The sequence below is a fragment of the Harpegnathos saltator genome, unplaced genomic scaffold, assembly GCF_003227715.2.
Source record: "Harpegnathos saltator strain DR-91 unplaced genomic scaffold, Hsal_v8.6 scaffold471, whole genome shotgun sequence".
NCBI classification, from domain to species: Eukaryota; Metazoa; Arthropoda; class Insecta; order Hymenoptera; family Formicidae; genus Harpegnathos; species Harpegnathos saltator.
The window spans coordinates 108,940-130,306 of record NW_020230285.1 but is presented as its reverse complement, the minus strand read 5'-3'; the positions used below and the strand labels follow the sequence as shown (position 1 = coordinate 130,306).

The 21,367-nt window shown below is 36.9% G+C and overlaps 1 protein-coding gene across 2 annotated transcripts in view; it reads left to right on the top strand.

The window, feature by feature from the left end:
• The window catches only part of LOC105188213 (ankyrin repeat domain-containing protein 50-like), a 101,116-nt gene that overhangs the window by 14,255 nt on the left and 65,494 nt on the right, over nucleotides 1–21,367 (top strand). The window contains exons 1-2 of one of the 2 annotated variants that reach the window (XM_025302218.1): nucleotides 12,382–12,727; nucleotides 12,901–13,117. In XM_025302218.1, coding sequence (XP_025158003.1) covers nucleotides 12,946–13,117 — 172 coding nt within the window. In that variant the 5' untranslated portion in view covers nucleotides 12,382–12,727; nucleotides 12,901–12,945. Of the gene's footprint in view, nucleotides 1–12,381; nucleotides 12,728–12,900; nucleotides 13,118–21,367 lie in introns of those variants that run through there. The other variant, XM_025302217.1, reaches the window with a different exon arrangement.

Here is a 21,367-nt window from a genome sequence, read left to right as displayed (position 1 = left end):
GGCGATAGGCAAGCGCGCGCGGCGAGGGGCAACGTAAGCGACAAGAGGCGATCGCGCGCGACGAGGAGCGAGCGAGCGCGAACGACGAGGAGCAAGCGAGCTATAAGGAAAAAGCTCGCTCGTTCCTCGTCGCGCGCGGTAGCCTCTTGTCGCTTACGTTGCCCCTCGCCGCGCGCACTTGCCAACTACCACTCATTGACTCCGCCTGTATCAAATGTCTACGTGCTTACTGCGGCCGCCCTTCGCTTTCTACGCGCTCGTTGGCTCACATGTTTTAATTAATAGCTCGGTAACTATTGGCAATTTGACATTATGGTACATGACTTTTCTTCTCGGCTACACTCAATCTATCTCCAACTTTCGTCTGCATGATCAGCTATCAAACACCCTGTATATGCGAGGTGAAGCGATTGTCATAATGTTCAGTGAGCGGCGACATGTTCGCGCTGTTTCCTTTCCGTATTTTTTCATATATATATTTTCTCACAGACTTTGGACAAACGTGTGTGTGCTGTGTTGTCAATTTTTCTTTCTACACATAGATCTTATATGAATGTGAATGCGACCGATATTTGCCTTCTCTCTTTTTCACACACTCTCTCTCTCTCTCTCTCTCTCTCTCTTTCTCTCTCTCTCTCTCTCTCTCACACTCTTTCTCTCTCATACTTTATCAAAGCCCTTTCGCATAGTCAAAATACATGCAAAGATGAAGCGAAACATTGCCATGCAAAAGGATTTGAAATTCAGTCCAGTCAGTGCGAAGTAATTTTTTAATTACACATTATAAAGTTTTTCTAGGCCGATATAAAATATTAATTTCATATTGAGCAATGCTCCGTTTCATATTCCCACACATGCACTTTACCTTTATAAAAGGATTCTCAATTCAGCGCGTTGAATGCGACGTAAACTTTGCAAGAAACAGCAGGTGTCTTATCATCATTTTTCCAAGATGTTTCTTATTATTCCTTTTTATTTTCGTATAAACATTTATTATGCAAAGCGGAAAGGTTTTCAATTTGGTACAGCCGGGGTGACGTAAACTTTGCAAGAAGGACTCGTTGTCCTAATCGCAATAGTTACTCATCGTTTTCTTCAGATGTTTTGCATTATTCCACTTTATTTTGGCAGGAATATTCACTGTACGAAAGTCTTTTTCATTCCGTGCAGCCAGTGCGACGTAAACTTTGCAAGAAAGTGTCGGTATTCTATTCGCAATAGTTCCTCATCGTATTTCTAACATGTTTTTTATTGCTCCATTTTATTTTGGCAGGAATATTTGCCGTACAAAAGCGTTTTCAATTCCGTACTGCTAGTGCGACGTAAACGTTGCAGAAGGAAGTCGGTGTCCTAATCGCAATAGTTTCCCATCGTTTGTTTCGGGTGACTTGAATTACTCCGCTTTATTTTGACAGGAATATTCACTGTACGAAAGTGTTTTCAATTCCGTACTTCCACTGCGACGTAAACGTTGCAGGAGGAACTCGGTGTCCTATTCACAATAGTTTCCCATCGCTTTTTTCGGATGATTCGTAATACTCCGCTTTATTTTAGCAAAAATATTCACTATACGAAAACGTTTTCCGTACTACTAGTGCAACGTAAACTTGACAAAAAGAAGTCGCTGAATACGATAAAATGAGAAGCCGATTTATGTGAAAACAAGCATACTGTTTCTGAAGAACCATTTTCGTGTAATAATATTCATTGCTCAAATTATTCTTTGTTATGTTATGCTGTATATATATCAGCGAGTCGAAAAATCCGAGAAGCAGCAGCAAAATGCACATTTCGGAGAGAAGGCAAATATGGGCAGCGTCACATTCACATTCATATAAGATCTGTGTGTAGAAAAGTCGAAATGACAATGCAGCACACATTTGTCCGAAGTCTGTGAGAAAAGATATACAAGGTGTTTGATAGCTGATCATGCAGACGAAAGTTGGAGATAGATTGGGTGTAGCCGAGAAGAAAAGTCATGTACCATAATGTCAAATTGCCAATAGTTATCGAGTTATTAATTAAAACATGTGAGCCAACGAGCGCGTAGAGAGTGGAGGGCGACCGCAGTAAGCACGTAGACATTTGATACAGGCGGAGTCAGTGAGTGGCGGTAGGAGAGCGCGCGCGCCGAGGGGCAATGTAAACGACAAGAGGCGGGTGCGCGCGACGAGGAGCGAGCGAGCGCAAGCGACAAAAAGCGAGCGAGCGCGACGAAGAGCGAACGAGCGCGAACGACGAGGAGCGAGCGATCGCCTCTTGTCGCTTACGTTGCCCCTCGCCGCGCGCGCTCTCCTATCGCCACTCACTGACTCCGCCTGTATCAAATGTCTACGTGCTTACTGCGGCCGCCCTCCGCTCTCTACGCGCTCGTTGGCTCACATGTTTTAATTAATAACTGGGTAACTATTGCCAATTTGACATTATGGTACATGACTTTTCTTCTCAGCTACACCCAATCTATCTCCAACTTTCGTCTGCATGATCAGCTATCAAACACCCTGTATATGGAAAAATGCGATGAAAGGATAGCGTAATCGTATCAGCGCTTATCCGGCAATTGTCTATACTATATAAATACTATGTATTAAATATATATACATATACTACTGTGATCAAAAAGTAAGGTGAATTTGTTTATGAAATGAAAAATCTTTATTTATTCTTCCAAATTAATTTCATCGCCTTCAAAGTACTCCCCGCCTGACACAATGCATTTATGCCAACGTTTTTTCCAATCCTCGAAACAGTCAGAGAAGTCTTTTTCCGAGATGGCTTTCAATACTTTCTTCGATTCGGCTTTTATCTCCTCAATCGAGTCGAAACGGTCCCCGGAGCGGTCTTTTGAGTTTGTTGAACAGCTGTAAGTCGTACGGTAATCAGGCGAAATCGGGCGAATACGGTGGTTGTGGAACGATATGGGTCGAATTTTTGGCGAAATGTTCTTGAAGAACCAATGCAGTGTGGGACGATGCATTATCGTGGTGCAAAAACCAAGAATTGTCTGCCCATAATTTTGGCCTCTTGAGGCGAATAGCTTCACGCAAACGACGCATAACAAATAATATTCCAACAGCAAATCTTTGATTTCCTTGACGTGGCTTTCATCGGTAGATGTTGATGGTCGTCCGGGGCGCTGTTCGTCTTGAACTCGTTCTCGACCTTCCTTGAAGTCTTTATATGACTTGTAAACATTTTTTTGCTACATAGCCTTATCACCAAAGGCCTTCTGCAACATCCTCAACGTTTCCGCGGCAGAATATTCATTCCACAAACTAAACTTAATGCAAATTCTTTGCTCAACAAAATCAGACATAGTAAAAATCGAAAAACTCACTTTTGTATGTTTACAAAAACACGTATAGCTCTGCAGCAATTGAATATATTGACATGAAACTCTGCATAGATGTCAAAGACAGTGCTACTAACCCACAAAAAAATAATTTCATGATTTTATAGTACCCGCGAAGTTTAAATGAAAAATTCACTTTATTTTTTGATCACAGTAGTATGTACCAAACTTCACTAACGTCGATAACAGATAATAACGTTCCCTACTTTTTGACGATCGCCTCTACGTTATCGACGCTTTGTAAATTCGTTGACGACTCCAGAGTCCAGCATCCTCTTAAGCGGCTAAGAAATTAAGTTTCAAATAATCAAATTTTCCTACTTTTTTACGGTTATGCAGTGTTGACATACAGCTATTAAAAATTACATTTATTACAGCAAATGGCTCAACATAACCTTATAAATTATTCAGTTCAGTGCTTTCAAAAATGGCAACGGATAAGGTGAAGGTCCATTCTTTACGAATTCCAACAAGGAAAAGATGCTGCAAGAGCATGCGAATCGATTTGTTCTTTTTTCGGTGAAGGCGTTGTATCATACGATATACAGGGTTATCGAAAATACCGGACCCCTAATACTTTCGATTAGAATGCATTTTGGAAAAAATATCCAATAACAAAGTTGTATGGTTTCAAGCGGAGAGTAGGGTAATGACCTTGACTTTGACCTTGATTATGTCCTTCAAGACCATTTAAAGATCAACTTCCAAATTTCAAATGAAAACTTCAATTTTTTATTACAGTATCTTTCTCTACCAATTAATTTAAACAACTTTTGTTTGAAACAGTTTTCTATTTGCCTAACATTTTTTGAGATGTTTAAAGAAAACTTGATAACTTTTTCAATATTTAATTCCCGATATTTCGCTAACTATTTGTCGGAAGAAAAAGTGGTACTAGACTTTTCTGCTCTATTTAATCTCAAGAATATATTGTTTCAATAGCGCCTTGACTTTTGTTAATTTGATGATTTTGAAATTTCCAAAAGTCAGTAAGTTAACAAAAGTCAAGGTGCTATTATAACAATATATTTTTGAGATTAAATAAAACAGAAAAATTTAGTACCACTTTTTCTTCCGACAAATAGCGAGATATCGTGAGTTAAATATTGAAAAAGTTATCAAGTTTTCCTTAAATATCTCAAAAAACATTAGGCAAATAAAAAAATGTTTCAGACAAAAGTTATTCAAATTAATTGGTAGAAAAGGACAGTGTAATAAAAAATTTGGGTTTCTATTTGAAATTTGGAAGTCGATCTTTAAATGACCTTGAAGGACATAATCAAAGTCAAGATCGAAGTCATCATCTTACTCTCCGTTTGAAACCATATAACTCTGCTATTGGATATTTTTTCCAAAATGCATTCTAACTGAAAATATTAGGGGTCCTGGAACTTTTCGATAACCCTGTATGCATTTTAGTTTAGACGGTTCAAAAGCGGCGATTATGAAACTAATCAGAAATAAAATTGTGGGAATAACCAAAATATAGAAATAAGTTGTATCAATGAGAGAAAGTGCAATAGGCGAATAATAATATTTAGCGCCCTATGTATGATAAGAAGTGCATACTAGTGACTCGAAATGGAATTCAAAGTATTTACTACACAAGAGACAAGAGACAATAAGATACTTCAACTTCCCTGCGGTGCACATCAGATAATGTGAAAGCCGGCGGGATGTCAACTTTGAAGCTTCATATATTGCGAATGGCTTGGGTAAAAGACAAAAATAGGTAGTGTTTTGGAAACATCTCGATAAGAGCTATAAGAATATGTAATAAAAAATGAAAGGTTCCATTTAAGAAAACATCGATCACACTGACTTGACCCTGAAAAGTCACTCAAGGTCAAATCCATATTTTTATCATATGGCCTCCTCCAAACTATGCAATCTTTGTCTGAAATATTTTTCTATATCTTCTATATTTTTCGAAATATTTGTTTAGGGCATTTAAAATACCTTTGGAAGTTACCTGGCTGGCAGTCGCCCACGGCGTCTAGCATATCCCTTATCATTTGTGAGGTAGCCGAGGCGTCTAGACCAACGAATCAGAAATCTGTTCTTTTCGTCAGCCTAGCGACCACAACCTTGCCATAAAGTGCGTCTTCGAGCTCCCAGATAAAGTCGTTAGCTTTTTGCCGACATGGGATCTCGCCTGGGATTTTGAGGATCACCTCTTGCTTCGCGTCCTTTTGTGCTTGAAATCTCTAAGAGCTAGCCCTATCTCTGGAACTCTATCTCTGGAGATCCATTGTCTCGTACATCCTCCTGTTTACGTCGCTGAACTTCCCCGGCAACGCGGTGATCGTATCTACCGTGTTGCGCGGGGAAGCCCTCAGCCTCAACGGTTAGAATGCAAGAGTCCGTTCTTTGGACTTCTCTCCCTAGTCTTTTCATCTTTGGAGAGTGCCGCCTTCTTTGCGACATTCCTCTTATTTTCAAGACAGGTTTGAAGTGATATCGACATCGCGATCCTCCCTTTCCAACAGCCGCTGTTTATTACTATAGACAAAGGATAGGTTCGCTGCCCGCTGGAGGGCCTAGCAGCCTCTCTAACCACTCAATACGGGCAACCTAGGCCTTGAGACCGCGGATTTGCACCTCCATAGCCTCAAGACATTGATCAGCCTTACCTTCGTTCACCAAGTTTGTGAATTCTATAATATTAGATGTACAAATGAATAATCCAATTTTTTCAGCTACATTCAAGGTTTATTTTAAAAGAAAGTAAATTAAATTGTTCAATCAAAATATTCGCCGTTGCTTTCTGTAACTTTAAGCCATCTTTCAGGCAGCTGATGAATTCCATCTCGGAAAAATGTTACGTCTTTGGACACGATAAAGTCGTTAAGCTATTTTCGAATCTCATCCACTGATTGGAAGTGCATATCGGACAGGGCATGTTGCATCGATCGGAACAAATGATAATCGGATGGAACAATATCTGATGAATACGCCGGGTGCTGCAAGACTTCCCAGCCAAAACTCATTATGGTGTCTTTTGTATTGGAAGCAATGTGTAGTCTGGCGTTGTCATGCAACAATTTTACTGGACGTTCTCCTTTGCCAATATAGGGGCGTTTTCGTTCCAATTCTCGACTCAAGCAGATTAATTGACATTGGTAGCAGTCCGCAGTAACTATTTCACCCGGTTCCAACAACTTATAATAAAGCACGCCCTTGGTATCCCACCAAATGCAGAGAAGAACCTTCTTTCCGAAGCGATTGGGTTTTGCGACCGATTTTGATGATTCGCTGGGATTTACCCATGACTTTCTGCGTTTCGGATTGTCATAGAGTATTTATTTCTCATCGCCTGTAACGGTATTCCACAAGAAAGACTTTCGACGCTGCTTATTGAGAAGAGAAAGACACGCTGCCACTCGTTGATTTTTGTTAGTTTCAGTGAGTTCATGCGGAACCCATTTTCTTTCTTTCTGGATCTTTCCTATCTCATGTAGGCGTTTGGAAATCGTTTGCTGCGTTACTCCCAACTGTTCTGCAAGCTCTTTTTGTGTTTGTGCTGAATTCTCAGCGAGCAGTTGTTCCAAATCATCATTATCGCACTTCGGAGGGCCTCCAGGGCATTGTTTGTCGATTAGGTTGAAATTTCCGCTTTTAAACCGCTCAAACCAAAATGCGCACACATCGTACGATACAACACCTTCGCCGAGAAAGGAACATATCGATTCGTACTCTCTTGCAGCACTTTTTCCTTGCTGAAATTCGTAAAGAATGCAGTGTCGGATATGTACCTTATCTGTTGCCATTTTCGACTGTACTGAACTGAATACTTTTGAAGGTTATGTTGGGCCTTTCGCCAAACTATATGTTCTTTTTAATAGCTATATGTCAACATTGCATAATCACAAAAGAGTGGGAAAGTCTATTCAATTTAAAATTGATTTCATAACTGCTTAAAATAATTTGGATTATTCATTTGTACACCTAATAATAGCTTCAACATTCTTGAGACTGCTTCGACTTCTCGTTAAGCTATCTGATCAGCTTCCCTTCATATATGGTATATTGCTCACCTTTTTCCCGGGTTGGATACGTAGGCATTCGTTATAGTCAAGAGTCCTATATCCTTTATCCACAATATCTACTGCCAACAGTGGTCTCCGCACCGGCGGTATTCGCTATTGCTGACGATGCTCTCTACCTTCCGCGATGGTGGTGATCTCCCCCTCGCACGTGCTACGGAGGGCACCTACTTTCGCTGTAATCACAACAAACCTAAATAAATGAAGAAAAAAATAACAGAATCTAGTATCTAAAATTTACTCGTACGGCGCCTAGTGCACAATATTATCATGTCGTTTTTCAAAACTTTAGTTGTGACCACTTTCCAGTATTACACATATGGATATATGGATTGTATATATGAATGAATTTATTCGATGCTCTTCAATTTTTATCATTAAAATACTTCAAAATTTATAAAAGCAATGGATATTAAAATGTTTGCATTTTATTTTAATTTGAACAAACCGTTGCAAAGAATACAAATTACTTTATTACTTTTATATAAAATATTTTTTCATATACCTTGCAAAATATCTTGAAATATCTACAGAAAATAAAAATATGTTTTAGGAATTGTTTTAGCCCCTAAATCTCGAGATATACATACAGGGTGAGGAGAAAAGATGGAAACCCTTAAAAATATCGAAAGATATCAGTTTTACAGAAAAATGTTTCAGGCAAAAATTATAAGGTTTAAAACGATGTATTTATTGATCTTATCAGTTTATTCTTGAATGGTGTTGCCAAGGTCAGGTTAAGGTCAACATATTTTTTTAAAACAGGAACCTCCATTTTTTACTATATCATCTTTTTTACCAATGAATTTGAACAACTTTTATTTGAAACATTTTTTATTTGCCTAATATTTTTTTAAATATTTAAGGGAAACTCGGAAACTTTTTCAATATTTAACTTATGATATCTCACCAACTATTTGTCTGGAGCAAAATGCTATTACACTTCTTTACTCTACTTAGTCTCAAGAATATATTGTTACAATAGCACCCTGACTTTTGTTAATTTGATGATTTTGAAATTTCCAAAAGTCAATAAGTTAACAAAAGTTAGGGAACTATTGTAACAATATGTTCTTGAAACCAAATGGTAAAAAAGTCTAGTACCATTTTTTTCTTCTAACAAATAGTTAACAAGATATCATAAGTTAAATATTGAAAAAGTCATCAAGTTTTCCTTAAATATCTCAAAACATATTAGGTAAATAAAAAATATCTTAGACAAAAGTTTTTCAAATTAATTAGTAGAAAAAGATGATATAATAAAAAATTGGAGTTTCTGTTTAAAAAAATAAGTTGACCTTGACCTGACCTTGGCAATGCCAAGGTCAAACTGATAAGATGTGAATACGTTTTCGTAAATGATAAAATGTAAATACGTCGTTTTAAACCTTATAACTTTTGTCTGAAACACTTTTCTGTGAAACTTATATTTTTCGAGATTTTTAAGGGTTTCTACCTGTTTTCCTCACCTTATATAAAAAATACATGTCTAATATTTCTTGATGCTCTACAACATATACAAAACCCATCAAAATCAATACGGGATGCCTCTAACCTTATGTGAATAAGAAATATAATAATAATGAAATGTTAATATTGGATAATTGCATAAGTTCGTGCCCGATTTTCATAAATGGCGTTAACTTACTGCATGGCGGAGTTCCGATGTTTTTGTATGGTTATATTGCATGCATTGAATAGGTAACAATGTCTTGTGTCACTTTAACGTCAGGCATCGTTCAAATAAGTCGATTTGTGCGTAAGAGAAATTTTTAAAAATGCAGAACGAAAAGGTGCATTTGCGGCATGTAATGCTATACGAATTTCGGAAAGGCGTGAACGTTGGGACTGCACAAAAAACATTCAGAGCGTTTATTTGGACCGTGCTGCTGCTCTCCGGAAAGTTGAAAAGTGGTTTAGCAAATTTTGAAATAGTGATTTGAACTTGAAAGATGAACTCTGCTCTGGACAGCCTTCTGACATTGATGACGACATGTGAGTGCCTTAATGGAAGGGAACTCAAGAATTATAACTGAGGAAATTGCTGAGAGGCTGAAAATTGATAATTCGACTACGTTTCGCCATTTAAAAAAGCTTGGATACGTTTCCAAGCTCGATATAAAGGGTGTCCCAAAATTTACGCAAGAAGTAATTTTGATAGAAAACACGGGTTTATAATTAAAAATTGTGAATTTTTTATTGATTCATAAAGTATACAGTATAGGGTTATGTATGGAATAGCATATCGGGTAAACGGTCACAGTGAAGAGAGTTCGCTGAATGGATTATGGAACAACAAGTAGATGCTGATTTTTTGAAAAAAATCATCTTCAGCGATGAGACTTATTTTCATCTTGATGGCTTGATTAATCGACAAAATTGTCGTATTTGGGGTTCAGAAAATCCACGAGTGATTGTTGAGAAACAAATGCATTCACAACGTGTCGCTATTTGGTGCGAATTTTGGGTTGGAGGCATCATCGGACCATTCTTCTTCGAAAATGCGGCTGGTCAGGCAATAACAGTTAATGGTGCTCGCTATCGCGACATGATAATCCAGTTTTTCGTGCCTAAATTGCAAGATATGGATGTAGACGACATGTGGTTTCAACAAGACGGTGCCACATGCCATACAGCCCGAGAAACAATTCAATTACTGCATGAGTTATTTCCTGGTCGTGTAATTTCCCGTTTTGGTGATCAGATTTGACCGCCCAGATCATGCGATTTAACGCCGTTGGACTTCTTTCTTTGGGGTTTTTTGAAGTCTAAGCCTTTATGCCAACAAGCCCACGACCACCCACGCCTTGAAGGAGGAAATTGAGCGCTGTATCAACGAAATTCAGCCACATTTTTGCAAAACGGTTATGGAAAATTTCAACAAAAGAGTGCAAATGTGCCAGCAAAGCCGTGGAGGCCATTTACCTGATATGCTATTCCATACATAACCCTATACTGTATACTTTATGAATCAATAAAAAATTTATAATTTTTAATTATAAACCTGTGTTCTATCAAAATTACTTCTTGCGTGAATTTTGGGACACCCTTTATGAGTGCCACATTTCTTGATTGAAAGAAATAAGCTGAACCACATGAATGTGACCATTTCTCTCTTCGCACGTAGCAAAAGAGAGTCTTTTTGGATCAAATGATAACAGGCGATGAGAAGTGGATTCTGTACAACAATGTACAGCGAAAGAGGACCTGGAAAAAAGCTGAAAATACAGAACCCGTCACGAAAGCTGGTCTGCATTCACTGAAGGTGTTGCTGTGTGTTTAATGGGATTGCAGAGAAACTATTCACTTCGAGCTACTCCGACGCGGCGAAACAATCACGGCGAACAAGTACTGTGAGCAACTCACTAGTCTCGATGCGGCTATTCGAGAAAAACGTCCAGTTTTGACCAATCGGAAAGGCATCATCTTCCACCACGACAATGCTAGACCGCACGTCACCCAACAGACGCTGCGAAAACTGTAGGAGCAATGGGAAATTCTCCAGCACCCACTACATTCTTCAAATATTGTGCCTTCAGATTTTCATCTGTTCTGGTCTTTGCAGAATAGTTTGAATGGAGAAAATTTTAAGTCCGAGGAAGCTGTCCAAAACCACCTCACGAACTTTTTTCAAGGAAAACCAAACTCTTTCTTCAAAAATGGAATCGACAAGTTTGTAGATCGCTGGAAAACAATTGTAGAGAAGAATGGAGACTATATAATTAATTAATAAAGCTGTATTCTTTAAAATTTAATCTATTGAACTTTATCTTTGTTGTGAATACTTGTAGGAGTGTCAGTTAGTGAGTAAGACTGGCCTTTTCTTGAGAACTATATGTTTATTAGGAGCAGAGAACAATAAACGTGGTATTGGTTAAGTGCCATTAATTGTGTCAGACAGACCAAGATGAACATAGAGTAAAGAAGAAGAAGACATAGAGATGTAACACAGCACGGAAGAGAAAAGAAACCTACTAGCGCCGCCTGGTATATTAATGCCCTTGACCATAAACTAGCCTGTTATAAAGAAATGAACAAAGCTCTTTATAACAATCTTTATAACAATCTTTAAATCATGAATTTATGCAATCATCCAATATATCTGTTCTCTTACTATTTTAGAACATAAGAAATATATACAAGAAAATATCACTCCAAGCTATTCTAAGATTCTTGCTTACATATTTTCCGTTTTATATATTTTTAACTTCAAATATTGTTGAAACTATAAAAGAGTGTCATCTGTTTTAAAACCCTTTTCAGTAAACACAAAGTATCATCGATGTTACATGGTATGTCACGTAACTATTATTACATTGTAACTATTACATTGTAACTATTACATTACAACTATTACATGATTATATATGGTATGTTACGTAACTATTATTTTGTTATATAACAAAGCAACTATTATATACCATATGATTTAGCTGACATTGTAATATGGATGATACTTTGTGTTTACTGGATTGTTACTTGAAAACTAAGCCTCTACAATATATGCTAAAGTCATAATCATCGCTATTATACAAGTTATACCATGGGTAGTTGCTGAAACTAATCAACTGTCACTTTTAAATGTAAGCAGTTATTGGAAAAACAAAAATTGCGTTGGAAAGAGGAAAATCTGTAATTTTTAATGGATATAAATAAAATTTACCAAAATGTTTACATATTAGTTTGCATTTATTTTATTGATGAAAATAATGTTAATAATTAAGTAAGCTAATGCTAAATATTTACAAAGTGTGCATCATCTGAATTTGTATAAAACTCAATTCTTTTATGAAAACTTGTAAAAACTTTTTCTAACATGTCTTTAATGTTTCTGACACCCTTTCTAATAGCTACAACTAAATCTGGTAGGACCTGGCATATCATGTCTACGGTCTAAGAGAGTTCCATATTGTGTAAAATTATCGATAATTCTATTAAAAGTAACATAAAACTTTAGAAATTAAAATTATTTTAATGCAGGCTTATTGCCAAAAAATGGAATGACGTAACACATAAGTTTAAATAAATAATGAATTATAACCTTTTCAGTGTGTTTCCGCTCTTAACTTTATATGTTCCGTAGTTAGTACGAAACTCGCTATAAACACTGCTATATACTTTTCCTCTGAAAAAGAAGTACTCGGTAAAATAGATCTTTTCTTTCGTCGTCAGATTATTCATTTTGACGCGCATTTTGACTTACTTCTACTACAGCCAGAATAAAACTGACAAACCCTCAGATGGACGACTGTTAACCGTAAGGCTCTTTCTGAAGTCATGGAAGGGAGGACCAATCATTTAGTTTCAGCACCTTCCCGTGGGACTCTCTGTATAAACATTTAAATATTTATTCTTTTCTAAAATATTTGCTTTTATGGTTATTATTAATGTTTAATAAAAAGCTATGAATAACGAAGGAATTTACAGCATAATAATACATTAAGAATAAAATAATACATTAAAAATCGTATATGAGGATTAAAATATTTGTATATTCTACAGGGTAGGACATCACTGCACGTAAGCGCTTGGCAAGGACATATAGAAATGGTAGCATTGTTGTTAAAAGAAGGTGGTGCTACTGTAAATGCTCATGACAATGAAAATAGAACACCGCTTCATTCAGCTGCTTGGCAAGGACACGCAGCAATTGTTAAATTGCTTTTAGAAAATGGTGCTACTCCTGATCACATTTGCAATCAAGGTGCAACAGCTTTAGGTATGCTGTCATTATATAAGAAAATAATAAGTTTTGAACGATATAGATAGCGCATTCAAGTACATTCAACCGCAGTCAAAACACAAATAAATATGAATGTGCATACAACAGACCCAAATTTTCTAAAATAATGGTTATGAAGAAGAATTTATTATCATCTGTTATGGTAGTACGACGACAAATATATAAATATATTCATGTTCATATTATTGTGACATTATTAATTACTTATTCAAAATTAACCTTTTCACTACGGCACACAGTGGGCAAAAAGATTCATTTTTTGGACAAAAATCTATCGACAGTGTAATTTTCAACCGATTTCAAAATTTTCTTTTTTAATTTACTCATGAAACATTGCTCTACAACGTAGTATTGCGGCATTGATGAGAAAAAGCTGAAATCCAAAATGGCAGGTAGAAAATGAGTGACAAACGTATTGAATTCCTTGTCGAATGATACTTTTCTCTTTTATTATATATATTTACACAATATTACAATATTATTATATATATTTACACTAAAATTGTTTTTTGGGTCGCTAAATATGAATTTGAGATCAAACTTAAAAGTAAAAAGTCAAAATAACATTTATTATAAAAGTAAAGATGTCGAAACTTTACAAGATTTGTTGGATTTACAAAAAAAGATTATTATGCATCTGGCACATAATTATTAAAAAATTTTACGACGTTCAAGTTTGGAGCGTTCTTCGAGCGAAAATTGAAAATAGCTTTTATTTTAAAGAAACCACTTAATATAAATGTAAATACACATAAAAGATAAATTTGTGTTAAATATGACATGACATTATAAGAAAGTTGTCCTCCTCGAAAATTACGCAAATATAATCATTTATACACATGATAATTTCCACAGTACGTCCAAATACTTTGTGCCAAAAACTGACAGTACATTTTCACTCTCCGGTATGTGGGAAAATAGAAAAAAAATAGTTTAATAGCAATCGCGTCCCGGAACACTTTCGTTCTCCCCGAAAATTGTGCACATACCACCATACTCAGACAGATTATAATTGCTTCCGTCCGTCTCAGCGCTTTGTGCCAAAAATTGACAGTGCATTTTCACCCTTTGGTGTGTGGGAAAATAGAAAAAAAATAGTTTAATAGCAATCGTGTCCCAGAACACTTTCGCCACTTTCAAAGTTAACAACCAAATTCGTTATAAAATTTAAAAAAGCCCAAGTCCATTCGACATAATTTAAAATGCTTCAAATTGAAAAAACAATACTCAATTTATTTTATATTTCTTTATAACACTTCAAAAACAATTTATGCAATTCAGGAAATTTTCTAACTACATACATTACATAACAATTTACTGCTTATCTACATTTTGTGTATGTGGGAGGGATTTGAAGAAGTCATGGTGCTCCGGTGGTATATATCGTAATAAGTCCATCATGTCCTTGTATTTCGCTGTTGTAATTCGTCTTATATTTTTATAAAGTGGTGTCAATACAATATTTTCGAACCTACCCTCTTAGCTTCTTGGTCTACCCCGACGTGGTAATGAATCCAGGATTTTAAACTCTGCATTCTCATCCATTGATATCTTATAGAAAATTTTATATGATTCATTTCTCAAAAAACGCATCCAGCATATTTTTAACCAATTTATTGTTTCTCCGTTAGAATTCTTTGTAAAAACTGCGTCCTCCAAAAATTTTGTTGATATGAAATCCTCTTATTTCATTTCATTTAGAATAAAGTTATTACCTTTCCGGCTTTTTGATAACATTATAATAATCTTGGGGGACAAACAGTAAAGTATTTTTCTTTAATGACATTTCTACGACGCCAAAATCTCTATCATTCGGTAAAAATGAATGATAGTAAGAATTTATGGTCTATGATTTCCACATTATGTTCAACAGTTTGGACAATTTTTAGGCACGTTAAAGCTACTTTAATGTTCCTATTTTATCCTACACACATGTCACTGTAAGCTGTAATATGTCTTTCACTTCTTAGATTTTTAAGATGTTTCAAGATGCATGAAGCTACAACAGGGTTTTTCAATTGGTGCGGGTCGATGTTGGCAGCCGGTGGCGGCCATGTTGTTTTGGCGGCGTTTGTCTAACCTGTTGTTTATTATTCAGTCACTGATGCCAAATCACCATGACAAGTTACACGATTGAGCAGCACATCCAAGTGATAAAACTTTATTATCAAAATGAGTGTTCGTTATTGGAAACGTTGCGCGCGTTGCGCCCATTTTACAGCAGACGCGATGGCCCTTCAAAGTCGACTCTCCAACGTTTGGTGGCCAAATTCGAGACGACCAGTTCGGTAAACAATCAGCCAACACCCGTACGTCAAAGGAACGCCAGATCGGCCGAGAACATCGCCGCTGTAAGTGAAAGTGTGCAGGAGAACCCGAGGCAGTCAATTCCTCGCCGTGCACAAGAACTCGGCCTTTCGCAGACTTCAACTTGGCGAATTTTGCGTCGAGACTTGGGCCTGCACCCGTACAAGATCCAACTGGCCCAGGAGCTCAAAGTTAATGACCATAGACAACGCCGTTTGATCGCTGATTGGGTTTCGGAGCATTTGGAAAAGGACCCCAATTTTGACCGAAAAATCATTTTTAGCGACGAGGCGCATTTTTGGATGAATGGCTATGTTAACAAGCATAATTGCCGTATATGGCACGACACCAACCCACACGAGGTTCAACAGGTAGCAATGCATCCACAAAAAGTTACTGTTTAGTGCGGATTTTGAGCCAGCGGCGTCATTGGTCCGTACTTTTTCGAAAACGACGTTGGTGAGGCCATCATCGTCAATGGCGAGTGCTACAGAACGATGATAACCAATTTCTTTTGGTCCAAATTGAATGATATGAACGTGGACGACATGTGGTTCCAGCAGGACGGCGCTACGTGCCACACAGCGAACGCCACGATGGACATTCTGCATGAACGATTTGAGGGTATGGTTATCTCTCGCAGAGGTGACGTGAATTGGCCACCAAGATCGTGCGATTTGACCCCGCTAGACTTTTTCTTGTGGGGTTTTCTGAAGTCGCAGGTCTATGCCAATAAGCCGCAATCGACCGATGCCCTTAAAGTCAACATAACCCAAGCCATCGCTCAAATTCAGCCGAATCTATGCGGCAGAATCATTGAAAATTGGACCACTCAGATCCGTGCCACCGTGAGAAGCCGCGGCGGACATTTGAACGATGTTATATTCTACACATAATGGCATACATGGGCCATGCAAAAAAAGAATTTCGTTAATACCTCACACACAGCTTGTTTCATTCCATTGCAACATCGACCCGCCCTTATTGAAAAACCCTTTACTTCTTGGGAACCTCTTGATGCAATAGTTTCATGCCAAACGTACATGTGAACATTATCGTTATGAAAATTGTGAATACCCAAATTTAGAACGTACATATTGCGTTTATAATATGCTACTGAAGTAGTTAACTTTGGATAAGGTAATGCTTTTTGCAAGTCGAAAGAAAAAGCGAAATAATGATCTGAATTACGTAATACTAGTTCTTGATCTTGTTTTAATGACTTCCTAGCTGATTCTGCTAGCCTTAAATGGACCTCATTTTCTTCCATAAGTTTATTCTTTTCTTCATCATCATTCGATGCTTTAATTTTAATGTTTAATAGGTCGCATTTTTGGCATGTATTTTTGCACGGTTAGTGGAAATATAAATCAAAATCTTTTTTAAATATTTTTCTGTAAGTCCACTCATTAACGGCTTTTATATTATTTCCCTTGCAATGAAGCTCGTATAAATTAAACATTTTCATTAGAGTTAGATCAGGATGTAGATATCTTCTATTAGGGTTATGAGATCTGGTATAATGGGATTCAAATTTGGGAAAACTTTTAATATGGTTTTGAACGTGCTTTTTCTCTTCCTCAGAAATTTTTCTCGATGATCCAACCATACGCCCACATAAGTCATTTCCTACATTTGCAGAGTTTAATATACGTTTTAATCGTCCTTCACTTATTTTAAAGGTATCCAAAAAGAATTTTTTACAGACGGGAACTTTTCCGTTTTCAAAATTTAACAAATACCTAAAATTATAATTTCTTGACGAATCTTCTCCGTTTCTTTGACGTTTTCGTTTCACAGCATAGCGCTCGGTAGCTTCGTATAGCAATACATTTTGTTTATTAAAATCTCCCAAGTACCAAAACTTCTCAAAAGTATTCTTTCTTTCTTCTTCTTCGTAATCTTTTATGCAAGCATTTCGACAACGGCAATCTTTGTTTTGAAAAACTTTTGCAGGTATAATGTTTCCAGTTTGAGTATAACATCTTTTCCCTTATTCCGTTTAATTTTTCGCACTGTTTGGATGTCTATTTCACCATTCTTTTCTTTGTTGTTATCTGTATCTTCATCCTCTGACGACGAATGTTGTTCTACAATTCTCTTTCATTGTCGATTTTTGTTGAAGTCATTAGTTACTAATTCGTGTTCATTATCTGAATTAAATAGTCTTATTGTTTTATTCTTCCCCATGGGTGTAATAATTATTTTAATTTAATATTTTTAATTTTATATTCAATTGTAAGTGTGTATTGAATTAGTAAGTGTGCGTGAATTTTTTTTCACTGCATTAATTAAACGTATTGATTATTCAATACTAAAGCAACTGTCCAAAAGCTGAGGTTAACTTGTTAATTACTAGTTAATTAAAATTACCTTCATCACTGCCTTCGGACATTTGAAAATCCGCACTTTCGGACATTATCAATAATGGATTGGACTTAGGCCACTTTCAAAATGGTTACTAGGTGCGCAACTAAGTTTCCGGGTTTTTTTGATCAATGAAAAATGGAAAATTTCAAGAGAAATACAAAAAATGGTTTATTCAAAGTATCGTCCCTCGCTAGCTACACATTTTTGCCATCTTTCTGGCAATACATGAATACTGCGACGATAAAACGACGCGTCTTTCGACCATTCATCCAACTAATTTTGCACTTCTTCGAAATTGGCCAAGTATTGCCCAGCCAAGCCATCCGCCATCGACCGGAACAAGTAATAATTGGAAAGAGCCAGGTCTGGCGAATACGGCGGGTGCGGTAGCAGATCCCATTTCAGCGTTTTGATGGTGTCCTGGACAATGGAAGTGCGATGGCACGGAGCGTTGTCGTGCTGCAATATCACTCGTTCGTGTCTCGTGTCCCATTCTGGCCGTTTTTCGAGCAATGCATGGTTCAAATTGATCAGTTGTTGTCGGTAACGATGCCGACATTGACAGTTCCGCCCAACTTCTTTTCAGCAGCTCATAGTACACGAGTTCTTTCTGGTCCCACCAAATGCAGAGCATTGTCTTCTTTCCGAAGCGATTTGGCCGTGCCATCGATGTTGATGTTTCGCCAGGTGAAAGCCACGATTTTTTGCGTTTGGGATTCTCGAAATATATCCACTTCTCATTGCCAGTAATAATTCGATGCAGGAAACTCTTTCTTTCATACCGCAAAAGCAAAATTTCGGAAGTAGCTCTTCGATTTTTCATCTGTCTCTCAGTCAACTCATGCGGCACCCATTTTCCTTCCTTTTGAATTTTTCCCATGGCATGTAAACGTTTGGAAATACCTTGACGAGTCATGTTTAATGTCTCCGCAAGTTGATCTTGTGTTTGCGTATCATTTTCATCCAATAACGCTTGCAGATCAGCGTCCTCAATTGTTTCTAGTCTTCCGGAGTGCTCCTTGTCCTCAGTGTCGAAATCGCCACTTCTAAAGCATTTAAACCAATCTTCAGAGGTAGTTTTCGATGGTGCATGTTCGCCGTAGGCTCCTCAAGCAAACGACGTGCTTCATCTGCATTTTTTTTCAAGTTAAAGCAGAAAAGCAAAGCTTCCCGCAAATGCTGTTTATTTGGCACAAAACTCGATATCTTCGTTGTTAGAAAAAATATTTTTGCGTTGCGATATGTGTTGGTATTACGACTGGTTATTGTTAACAGATGTCCAAGCTATAAAAAAACACAACTTCAGACATGTATGTCGACTATATGTGTCGTTAGCGCCATCCATGTATGAAACCCGGAAACTTAGTCATGCACCTAGTATTGTCCATTATGATTTGAGTCATCAACGACACTCCAGTTTTCCCATCGTAGAAAAACATTATCTTGGTTTTGTGTGGCGTTATCCTCGGACTCAGACTCGTGGCAATATCCACAAGCTGCTGACATCTTTTGCTACTAAGGTCGTCTTCTTTTCTCTATAAAATAATGAAAATTGAAAAATCTTAAAGCTGTTTCGTTTGCTAGTCCATATATTATAGTTATTTTCTCATAGAGCTATTTATCCGATAAGATTTTCCTTATACATTATTTTCATATATTATACATTATTCTTTTAATTTTAGTTTTTTCATAAAAATTACGAGAATTTTTAAAACAAATTTGTTTAGATAGACTTTAAACTTGATAGATTTCCGTGTGAACTTCCTTTTCGATACAAAACTTTGAAAGTATATTGTTGTAATTCTTCAAACCAACCTATTAATTGTCTTTCCAATTCATTGAGTGACACTAACCATGAAAAAGAAATATTATCAGTTCTAATTTGAAATTTTCGCTCATTTAAATAATGGCATATTAAAATGTTTCAATGAATCTACTACAGTTACAGTTCTCGTCGTGTAATATAATAATTCCTTTCTGATCTACTCAAAATATGACTATAATATACTATTAATTTCTTTTTTATGTATTGAATTTGAGAAAATACCGCAGCAATCTTATAATTTAAAGTGTCTGTGTCTAAAATATTAGGAGTGTGATTTAGGTTTGAGATTTTATTTCTCAAAAACTAATTTACTTAAACAAGACAATGACCGAATACCAAAATAGTTTTCTTTATTTCCTACAACTTTTTCCCATCTTTCCGGCAAAGGATGGATTCCGTGACGATAAAAAGATTCCTCTTTGGAGTTAATCCAATTTCCAAAAAATGTTCGCACTTTTTCGAAGTTACAAAGCATGTATCCTCTAAAACATGTTGCATCGAAACAAATAATAATCAGATGGAACAATGTCTGAAGAATACGCGGGGTGCGGGAAGATTTTCTATTCCAGCTCTAATAGCGTTTGCTTCACTTATAATGTAAGATGAGATCGAGCATTGTCGTAAAAAAGGATCACTGTGAGTCGTTTATACGCAATTGGTGATAGTTTTTGGCCTAATCCCAGCTTCAATTTCTATAATTGTTGTCTATAACGATCAATGGTGACAGTTTCACTCGGATTTAACAATTCATAGTACACAACACTTTCTTGATCCTATTAAATATAGAACTATACACAGTCTGTCCCAGATCCAATGAGACTGGTCTAAAAAAATACAAAGCGTTTATTATTTTGATTTTTTATTCTTATTTATTCAAAATAGTCTCCTTCTGAGTCAATACAGCGCTGGAAACGTTCAACAAATTTTTCGAAACATTTTTTATACTCATCGGCTGGAATGGCCTTTAGTATGGCGGCGAAGTTTTTTGGATGACCGGGATGGTATCGAAACGATTTCCTTTCATCGTCAATTTCAGTTTGGGAAATAGCCAGAAGTCGCACGGAGCCAAATCAGGTGAATACGGTGGAAGATCGATAACAATGATGCCTTTTTTGATCAAGAATTCATGTACCATGATGGCTTTGTGCGATGGTGCATTATCGTGCAACAAAAACCAACTGCCTGGCTCTCGATATTCTGGTCGAACTCGTCGAATTCTGGCCCACAATCGTTGTAGAACTCCCAGATAATATTCTGCGTTCACCGTCTGACCTTCTGGGACGAATTCACTGTGAACAATTCCCTTTGAATCGAAGAAAACGGTCAGCATTGTCTTGATTTTGCTCTTCTGAAAGCGTAATTTTTTCTCTTTTGGCTCTTCTGGTGACTTCCATGCCGCACTCTGACGTTTTGTTTTTGGCTCGTATTGAAAACAACACGTTTCATCACCAGCTACAATGGCTGACATGCTTGCCGGATTCCTTTGGGACATTTTTAACATGTCTTTGCAATGCTGAACTCTCCAATCTTTTTGGTCGTCTGTCAGAGTGTGTGGCACGAAGCGCGCACAGACCTTCCGTTTGCCCAAATCTTCGATCAAAATTCGATAGACTGTGCTTTTCGGTATCTCAGTTTCCTCTTCGATGAGTCTCGCAGACACACAGCGGTCGCTTCGAAGAATTTTTTTGACTTTCTCGATGTTTTCTTCATTGCGAGTGGTTTTT